Consider the following 10,691-nt stretch of genomic DNA (forward strand, 5'->3'; position numbering starts at 1 on the left):
ATTTACTTTAAATATAAATTTACTTAAGCTTTTATATATATATATATGACGAGGGATATATTTATTATAGGGATTCAATTGTTAAAATATTTTTAATGTATAGATTAAGTTTATAAATTTTTAAAAAAATAAAAATTTATAAACTTCATTTATGCATTAAGAACTTTTTACTTAATGATTCGATTATAAAAATTTGATGTAAAATATGATTTTTAAATTTTTAAAAAACTTATAGGTTTAATATATAGAGAAGGGATCCGTTTATTCTAGAAATAAGTCTAACTAGACTTACTTCATTCATTAATTCATGTTATATAGCAAATTTCAATAATTCAACCGTTGAATTTAAAGTTCTTAATGAATAAATTAAATTTGTAAGTATTTAGAAAATTTAAAAATTATTTGATATTTCGTTTCATTAATTCAAATTAATGTATAAAATCCTCTAATGAATCAAATGCAATTGAGGTTGAACCTTCGTTGGACTAATGTTGCTTTGCTCAAACTTTTTGCCCTTGGTCTCAGTTTTTTGCTAGTACCAAAATGAGGGAGTAAAAGAGTTATTCTAGTTCTTGAAATTTAAATTTTTTGTTATTTCAAAACTTCAAACTTTATCGTTCCATATTAATGGGAATTTATTATAAATTCATATTTTCATTATAAAAATCTTTATATATATGCCTTGATATTCATGCATGATATGCTCTAATATATAGTCTGATTATATATATATATATATATATATATATATATATATATATATATATATATATGATTGAGTACACAAATGTAGGGGTGTTCAAAAAAATCAAAAGAACCGAACTGGATTTAAAACTGTACTGGACCATTTTAAAAAAACTAGAACTAATTGTAAAAAAAATTGAGCTAGATATATATTTTTAATATAATTTTAAAAATTTAACCTATTTTTTAAGGGGGTCGGTTCACTTAAAAAAAATCAATTTATAATGTCACGGAAATATAATAAGTTCGTAATCGGTCTCTACACCTCCACGTTATACTCATTCTCAATTGGACAATTCTTGTTTATATGTTTAGTAAAGATACCAGGATTTAAAAAAAATTCTTTTGGGCTAAATTTTTAGCAAAAAATCTAGAAACTAAAAGAGCCTTTATTTCGTGCAATTTTTTTTTTGTAGTGTATTATAGTTTTGCAATTGCATTATGAATTTAGGGAACACTAAACAAGAAATACCAATTAGTAGAACTACAGTACTGCACTTGTACTATATTATGATAGTTTTGCAATTGGATTTTTTTAGCAGAAAAAAAATATAGGTTTTGAAATTGGTTTAATATAAGAAAAGTCAATAAACTAGTTTCTGATGTTTATATAGAAGAAAGAATATAGGAAAATTAATTGTTTAAAACGGGTACATTTCTTAAAATCGGTTAAAATTAGTTTATTTCTTAAAATCAGTTTTAAAAATTGGTTTGGTTTTGAAACTGGTTTTAAACCGATTATAAACCTATTTATTAAAATAATTCAGTTTTAAACCGATTTATTAAAGTGGTTCAAATGGTTTATAAACTGGTTCAATTTAATAAAATGGTGTGGTTCAGTTCAATGTGATTTTTTGGAAAAACCAAACCATGCACACCCCTACACAAATATATATGATTTGATAAATATAAGCTCTGATTAATTGAATAATTGTGTTAAAATGATATATGATCTATTTAAACATATTAAGAATACTTGCTCTAAATGTATTAATTTGTGTTGATAAGAAATATCTTGAATACTACTTATTTGTCTAATAATTGAAATCTACTAGATTTGTTGTGCGTAACATTTTTTCTTTTCAAAAATGTGTTTCTCATTATCAAAAAAGGGAGATTGTTTGATCAAAAGATAATCTTGGATCCCTTAGGGCATATGTTTCAATGATAAGAAACTTAGATGTTTTTCAAATAAAACTTTTTCAGATCATATTGTAAGATGAATCAATATATATGATTGATTATGATGATGCGTAGTCTCTAAGATAAACTATATTGTTTATAAGACGAATGCATTTATTATGTATCATTTATGATGTCTGATAACCAAATTGCATTTGTCTATGATATTCCTTAACATATCGAAAAGAATAAAAAGCTCCTTTGGTACTCACACTTCAAAAAGAAACAAAGACATGCTTTGTATTAGAGAAAAGACAAACAAATCCCTTGAAGCATATGAGATATCATAAAAAGTCATTATTGATTGACACATGCAACAGTTCATTCTACTTGGTACCAAAAAGGTGAAAAGTTGCCTCATTGATTTGATAAGAAGTGACAATTTGTTGAAATACATTTAATGCTCACAATGGACATTTCTTCTCACAAGGAAGACGAGGACAGACAAAGTAAGTCTGTGAGAAATATTCAAGGATTTGCAATAGTCATCTTGATGAAACATTTATATAAAGAAGCTTGAAGATTCAAAAAAGAAGAGAGAACAACTTTTGTAAAAAAATCATCTTCATTCTTTTTTGTAAAAGGCTCTATACTTAATTTAGTTGTATCACCTCTTGATAGTAAGACAAAACTTTGTGTTATTACTTGAAGCCGGGAAAGGTTTTGTTCTTAAAGAATACTTGGTTGTTTAAGTTTGAAGAGACTTCATTATTCAAAGAATAATTGGATAGTTTTTTAAAGAGGCAAGTCAAAGAATACTTAGGTTGAGCCAGAAGTGACTTGTGAAAAAATACTTATATCTTTGTAAAAGATAGTGAAACTTGATAAGATTGATTAAGAACTAGACAAAATTTCAGTGGTTGAAACGAGTCAGTATAAAAATACATTGTGTTATTTTCTCTTAACTTTTCGTCTACATTGGTAAGGTCTTTGATACTACTTCACTATTTCAAAAAGTGTTGGATTTTTTATTGACACTATTTAACTTCTTAGTATCTATCTTTTCTCCATAATTGATATATACAACTAGTATTTTAGCTTGTATAATGTAGAGATTAAATGTTTATCGTATATAACTAAAATTTGAAATAAATTATGTACATAAATAAGTATTATGTTTGAATATATAAACTATATTTAAATTTTAAATAAATAAAATATTTCTAAATATATAAATTATATTTTAGATTTATGATATATAGTAGCACTAATGTTTTTTTATTTACCAATAATTTATTTTAAAATATTAAAATTTAATTTATAAATAATTATAATAAATATAAACTAACTTAGATATATGAAGTTAAGAGAATTCCTAAATACCTTATTGTTAAAGAAAAATTTCTAAAAATACTCTTATATTATGTTATATATATATGGATTGATTAATTAATGGTTAAAATAATATTATTGGTCTCTTTATTTTAAAATAGAGATATTTAGCCTCTCTAATTTTAAAAATACAGAATTTTGGTCTTTTATTAAATCGACATCTATTAATCGTTAAATTTTAGTATTTATTCATGTTTAAGTGACATAATATTTAATAAAATAACATTTAGTAATAAAAAAAACTAAAATAAATATAAATAAAATTTATTAATAAAATAAATACCAATTACTCTTTAAAGTAGATATAATTTTTATTTTATTTTATATGTCACGTCTCTAATTATCGCATTCACATTATTTAAGTTGTGATAAATCATCAAATAATGTCAAAATCTAAAAATCAATAAATATTAAATTGATAGTAAGATCAAATTTTCATATTTTTAAAAATAAAAAATTAAATATCTCTATTTAAAATAAAGAAAACAAATTTATATATTAATAAAATACAAAAAAAAATACAATTTAACCTTAATTAATTTAATTTTTAATTTCATGTTTTTTCAATTATAGTCATACTATATAAATTTTTATTAAGTTGAATTGAACTTTCACTTTCATGTTAAATTAAAATTGGTTTGAAATTAGTGCTATATATATGTCATTTCCCCAACCATCGTCTTTTAACAACACGTACACACACTATAATATATACAAGGTAGCATACAATTACAAATACTGAAATAAAATCAAATATAAATAAATATTCTGGGCAAAGGGTCCTTCGTTGTTCTTCCTCCGCCTCAGCTACAAGCACAAGCAAGCAACGCAACTTTCAACTTTTCTTCTTTCTCCAAACCCAATAGCGTTTCAGGTACCCTCTTAATTGCTTCACCCATTTCACTGCAATCTTTATTTTTTCTACACTCTCGTGTATCGCTAACTAAGCTACCCATGCTTATGTTCGTGCATAAGATCCCCTCGATAAAAGTGTCTTAAACTAATACTTGTTGTTGCACGCTGCCTATTATTGATTTCGGTGAAAACTGAGTGGTAAATTGATGAGTGAGGCTTGTGGCACGTTGTTCGGTTCTGCTACCACTGCACACTATGTGTTTGATAAAAAGCTTGGTGGGCTATGTATTGTTTGTTGTAGTGAATCAATTTTCTTTCTAGATTTCTGCAGATTCCTGCACAGTCTTTTGCCACTCATATTAAGACAATAGGTCATTGTTTCTTCGACTTGATGGGTGAAGCTAAAGTTAAATGCTTTATGATTTATTTGGTCTCAGTTGAGGTTGCTGAAATTTTGTAATTTTCTAATTGATGGTGGTTGTTGACTATCACCAATGGGTTCTGGCTACCTCTTACCACTTTATTAAGCTTTGAGTCGTTTTGCTAGATGGGAAGAGGTTTTGACTTGGTAGGTTTGGATGACATTGTATGTTTCATTGTGTTTGAGTTTCTCACTTGAGAATTCAGGGAAGGGGATTTGGATCTAGGTGATTTTTAACAAGACACAGAGAAGAGGGTTAGCTGATCTTCTGACTAACTGAATTTTAGTTTGCTGCAGTTCTTTTGTCTAGGGTTTATAGTTGGGATTTTATTTGTGTTCATACTTTTTCTTTTACATTTGATAGAATCTGTGAATGTGACAGTTCGTTTACAATTTCAGATTTTGAGTCTATCAATTTACATATTTTCCAGCTCATTCTCTTGTAAACAATTCTCTAGTAAGAATGAATAACTAATTATCTATTCGTGATGCATTAAGACGCATCCTATTTAGTTAGCAATCCTATTATGCTCTCTGTTTCTCTTTTTCATTTAATTGTAAAAAACGTTAACAGTAAAAAGGAGTGGGTGGATGATAGATAACTAGATAACATAATCATTGGTGAATAAGTTATATTTTCTCTCCTCAGGTCTAATCTACATTGCAAGGGGAGGGGAGGGGAAAGGTCAGACTTAATGTGAGACAGCATGTTATAGAAAAAGCATATTCTTAGAACTTTAAATTTCACAGTTTTGGTATGGTTTGTTAGTGGTGGTCAATGACAGATTGGTCTTTGGTCCCTACTCCCTAAAGCCTAAAAAGGAGGTAGCATGTTGATGTTTTGTTATAAAATACACTGTTATAATGTTATATATTCATTTACTTTATGCATGGAACACATGCTTGGATATGAAGTCTTTAATGTCCACTATAAAAATGTATACTCCAAAACTTTGGCACAATTCTTTCACATTTTGAAAATAATAATTAACTGCATTCTTTCTAGTATTTACTTATATCTGCGAACCAACAAGGTGTGACTTAATTGGTAGATAACTTTGTCCTTTGAGCAAGTGATCAGAGGTTTGATCCCTAGATCCGTCTGTATCGAACAAAATCTGTTAAGAAATGTCATTCCCTAAAACAGATCTCAGTATCAAAGGATTAATGTTTGGTTTCTGGCTAAGGAATACCCTAGTTCAAAAAGAAAAAGGTGAAAAACCCAGTGGATATATATCAATTTGTTAATCATGAATTATTTTGTATGGGACTAATAGCTAAGAAGCTCAGACAGGGTTCAACACAAAAGTTTAAGGTGTCTCATTAGAATTTTAAATGTTTTGACATTGATTTATATTTTTTAATTGTCCATGCTTCCTGGGCAAACTTCTTGGTCCATCTCTGCCTCACCAATAAATTAAGTCTTCTATTAGAATTTTTTATTTCCTGAGATGCTCACAGACATAGTTCTTCTTTTTTAGTAGGGTGTGTTTAGATGGTCAATGCTTCATTGTTATTAGACATAAATCCTCTCATAACTTGGATTTGTGCTTTCACTTATCATCTGAGTATGCTGGAATTTTGTTGCTAATACTGTGTAGAAAATTTTATGCCAGAGTGAAAACCATTTTGTTGCAAATAATTATCTAGAATAAGAGCAGAGAGGGCTAAATTCTAACCACTTGGTGGAAGATTCTTTTTAGTACATGTCAAGAGCTGAAGTTGCTAGGTTAGGCACAAAAATAGTTTTTTTTCTTCTTTAATAAATAGGATTTTCTAATTTCTATAATTAAAAACGGAGCTGAGGTCAGCCTAGCTATATAGTTATTGATTCTAGTTATTCTGATTTCTGAACATCATTCTGGTCTGATGCTCTAAGTAATTTAGCAAGTTTGCCACTTGCCAATATATGTGAATATAACTGCTCACTATAGCAATTTAAATAATCCTGAGAGAAGTAGAAACCATCTTTTAAATGCATAATTTTTTTAAAAAAATTGAGTTAGAAAAATTATATGAAAGACAACATGGAAAATAATTAGGCCCAACCTAACTTTTATCAGCTTATCACTTGAACTAGATAGATCCTCCTCGTTACCTTGTCCCACAAACCTCTATTTAGAAGCTGTGGACCAATCAACTTATTTTTGGATAATAACAAGACAGTCACTAATAACAATGAATAAAATGCTCTTTGATTGGGGTCTCAGACTGAGGCTTGACCATTTGGACTGAAGGAACCTTAGATTGAGTAACATGTTGGAAATATGAAAATCACTTGTTGATAGTCAATAGTTGTGCATTGTTCTGCATTGTTTCGTGAGTTCCTAAATGTGATCAATATGTAAAAATGTGCTCTGTTCTCTTCCCTAGTTTAGTTTGGGGATGCATTACCTGTGAGGCTTTGTCTTATTGTATTTTATACAGTAATCAAAAACTGGGTTTATAATTGGATTTTTTTTTATAAAAAAAGTTTAAAATTTGTATTTATTAATGAATTTTGTATCAAAGAACTTCTTTTTTTCTGTACCAAAATAAGGAACGTATTGGTTTTGACCAAACTGATTTTGAAAAGTAATGGGTTGATTTTGAAATCCAATCCTATAATTGGTTTACAAGATTTGGTTTGGTTTTATGCCAAACCTATTCATATTCATGCACATCCCTATCTATAAAGCCAATGATATTTGGGCTTTTTTATTCTTGGATGCTTTTTTTGTGGTTTTATTATACACCGTCAGCACTTTTGCAGTTGTGTTTCTTTTAACACATGACAAATTGGCAATTACATTTAATTTTTTCTGTACAGCTGTTTTATTTATGTTTGTAATGATGATTATTTGAATTTGATTTTGCAGTTCAAAATTTTCAAGTATTGTTTTTTTATCCTTTTAGGTTGGGTAGGAATCATGGAAGTGGAGAAGGAAAATACCACATCGACTATTACTGAAGAACCTTCAATACCTGCCTCTGATGGTCAAGACCTTGTTTCTTCCGTTAATACATCTCTACCCCATTCCATACAACCTGTTATTCCACCAGTTATTGCACCTTCTGTTGTACCTCCTTTAGCTCCAATTCCTGCAATTCCTCCCCCTCGCCCGCTGGCACCGCTTCCGGTTCGGCCACCAGTCATTAGGCCACCTGTGCCACAAAATGGCGAGGTTGGATCAAGTGATTCTGATTCAGACAATGATGACTCAAATACGAGAATTAACAAAGGGCCTGGGGAATATGAGATATCCGAAGAGAGTAGACTGGTTAGAGAGCGGCAGGAAAAGGCAATGCAGGAACTCATGATGAAGAGGCGTGCTGCTGCTCTTGCTGTTCCTACAAATGATATGGCTGTGCGAGCTCGGCTTCGCCATCTTGGGGAGCCAATAACTCTGTTTGGTGAGAGGGAGATGGAGAGACGGGACAGGTTGCGAATGATTATGGCGAAGCTGGATGCAGAAGGTCAGCTGGAGAAGCTGATGAAAGCTCATGAGGATGAAGAGGCTGCAGCTTCTGCTCCAAAAGACGAGGCCGAGGAAGAACTGCAGTATCCTTTTTACACTGAAGGGTCAAAGGCTCTCCTGGATGCCAGAATTTATATTGCTAAATATTCTTTGGCAAGGGCAGCATTACGGATTCAACGTGCACAGAGAAGAAGGGATGATCCAGATGAAGATATGGATGCAGAGATGGATTGGGCATTGAAGCAGGCTGGGAATTTGAGTCTTGAATTCAGTGAAATTGGAGATGATCGGCCGCTTTCTGGTTGCTCCTTCTCGAGGGATGGAAAATGGCTTGCTACCTGGTATGTTTGTTGTTGCTAGTTGTGGGGCTCAAGCCTTACTTTTTACCTTAACTTGCCTTGTCAAACCATTTTAATCTACTACTGATTGTTTTGATTTTGTAGTTCTTTGACCGGAGCTTCCAAGTTGTGGAGCATGCCCAAAATAAAAAAACATTCCACCATTAAGGGGCACACAGAGCGTGCTACTGATGTTGCTTATTCTCCTACTCACGATCATTTAGCAACTGCCTCTGCTGATCGAACAGCAAAGTATTGGAATGATCAAGGATCTCTTTTGAAGACATTTGAAGGTCATCTAGACCGTCTTGCTCGCATTGCCTTCCATCCATCAGGGAAGTACCTGGGCACTGCTAGCTTTGACAAGACATGGAGATTATGGGACATAGAAACAGGAGACGAGTTGCTTCTTCAAGAAGGCCATAGTAGAAGTGTATATGGTTTGGCTTTTCACCGTGATGGATCATTAGCTGCATCTTGTGGACTAGACGCTCTGGCTCGTGTTTGGGACCTCCGAACTGGAAGAAGTATACTTGCACTGGAAGGTCATGTCAAGCCGGTAAGACATTAAAGACCACGCCCTGCTCTCTTTCTCACTCAGGATCATGATTTTACACTAGACATTTCATAAGGCTGATTATGATTGTTATTCATTTTAAGGTTCTCGGCGTCAGTTTTTCACCTAACGGATATCATCTAGCTACGGGTGGTGAAGACAACACTTGTCGGATTTGGGATTTGAGGAAGAAGAAATCCTTTTATACTATTCCTGCTCACGCTAATTTAATATCACAAGTTAAATTTGAGCCACAAGAAGGTTACTTTTTAGTAACTGCCTCATATGACATGACTGCTAAGGTATATATTCTATTTCTACCTAAAACAACATTTTGTTCGAGAGAAATTTTAGGATTCTTTATTTTCGTTTCAGTATATTTATTTATATTTATGTTTTAACTGCAGGTTTGGTCAGGCCGTGACTTTAAGCCTGTGAAGACACTATCTGGGCATGAAGCAAAAGTTACTTCTGTGGATGTTCTTGCAGGTAGGATTTTGATTAGAAAGGAATTACTCATCCATCACTCAGATTCCAAAATCATTTTTCTTTTTTATGTGCTATTTTATTGTGTGATTGATGTGTCAGTTCCACTACACCAGTGTCCTTTCCTCAAATGTCAAACCGTAGATGATGAATTAACAAGTAACTAGTGAGTGTGTTGATAGGCTAATGCTATATCTGGATAGTTTGTTGTAATGGATTGATAAAACAAATGATGCGTGGCATTTAGTTTTATGGGTACATGCTATGCCCAATTTTCAATCACCAGTACAAACCAACGTAGTGGGTTAGAAATGTCACGAATTTCATGGAAAATTCAATGAAACTCTAAAATTGCAAACCTAGTTTAAGCTTTGCTGAGATGATGTAATCGAGCTGGGGGCATTTGTTATGTGCTTATATTTTTCCTCTGCATTCATTTCCTTCTTACAAGCCATGGATAAGATGTGCTGCCTGAATTAAAGGAAATGAAAGACGACGACTTCATCAAATTTAATGTTCATATATAATTGCCTTTTCATATGGTATACAAGCTTTTGAACCTTATGAGTCATTTGAAAATGTATGGTGCAAGTCTTGAGAATAAATGTTTTCGAAACATGTCTGCACGGTAGGACTATAAGTGTGCTTTGAAGGTTAATGTATGAGAAAATAGGTGATACATTGCAATGTTAAGTAGTTTTATACTGTCATCTAATCACAAACGACTATTTATGATAATTTGTTAATTTTTATAATAAATAAGTAAAAAATCATACTAACAGTAGTATCTAATTGATTGGTTGTGCAAAACTATTTATATTATTAGAACATCACCATTAAACTCTATATATATCTCTTTTATAATTTCCTGTAACAGTGTGAAAAACAGTCCAGTAACCTATCCATAGCCTAGCAATTTGCATTATTGGTTATGTCAAATATTACTTTTGTCTATCGAGTCATGCTCTTCTGATTTTAGCATTATTGTTGTTATATTGGTTGCAGATGGCGGGTATATCGTTACTGCCTCCCATGATCGCACCATAAAACTGTGGTCCAGCAATACGACAAATGAACAACAAGCTATGGATGTTGACTAGGTTATTTTGATGGGATGCTATTTCTGAAAGACTCGGTGGTGCAAATTAGATTCATCATTTTTGTTAGAAACAACAACGTAGCATGACTCCGCTTGGATTTTTAGCAATTATACATTACATTGAAAAGATGTTTGCCGCTGAATGCTTCACTAATCTAGTCTGAACTATTAACTTTCTCAGTTGATGTAGAATTAGTAAATATCACTTAATTTTCATGTA

At 31.3% G+C, this 10,691-nt stretch overlaps 1 protein-coding gene across 2 annotated transcripts; it reads left to right on the forward strand.

The window, feature by feature from the left end:
• The first annotated feature begins 3,972 nt into the window (after positions 1–3,972).
• LIS (WD-40 repeat family protein / small nuclear ribonucleoprotein Prp4p-like protein) lies at positions 3,973–10,691 on the forward strand. Of its 2 annotated transcripts, none has more exons than XM_020355105.3 (6): positions 3,973–4,132; positions 7,430–8,333; positions 8,436–8,889; positions 8,991–9,188; positions 9,294–9,375; positions 10,378–10,691. In XM_020355105.3, exons 2-6 carry the CDS (start codon positions 7,444–7,446, stop codon positions 10,470–10,472), a joined length of 1,719 nt encoding a protein of 572 aa, XP_020210694.1. In that variant the 5' UTR covers positions 3,973–4,132; positions 7,430–7,443; the 3' UTR covers positions 10,473–10,691. The 2 variants fall into 2 exon arrangements, with proteins under 2 accessions (XP_020210694.1, XP_020210695.1); XM_020355106.3 differs by having other exon boundaries at positions 3,974–4,132; positions 7,393–8,333.

The sequence above is a fragment of the Cajanus cajan genome, chromosome 7 (genome assembly GCF_000230855.2).
Source record: "Cajanus cajan strain Asha chromosome 7, NIPB_CcT2T_4, whole genome shotgun sequence".
Classification (NCBI taxonomy): Eukaryota; Viridiplantae; Streptophyta; class Magnoliopsida; order Fabales; family Fabaceae; genus Cajanus; species Cajanus cajan.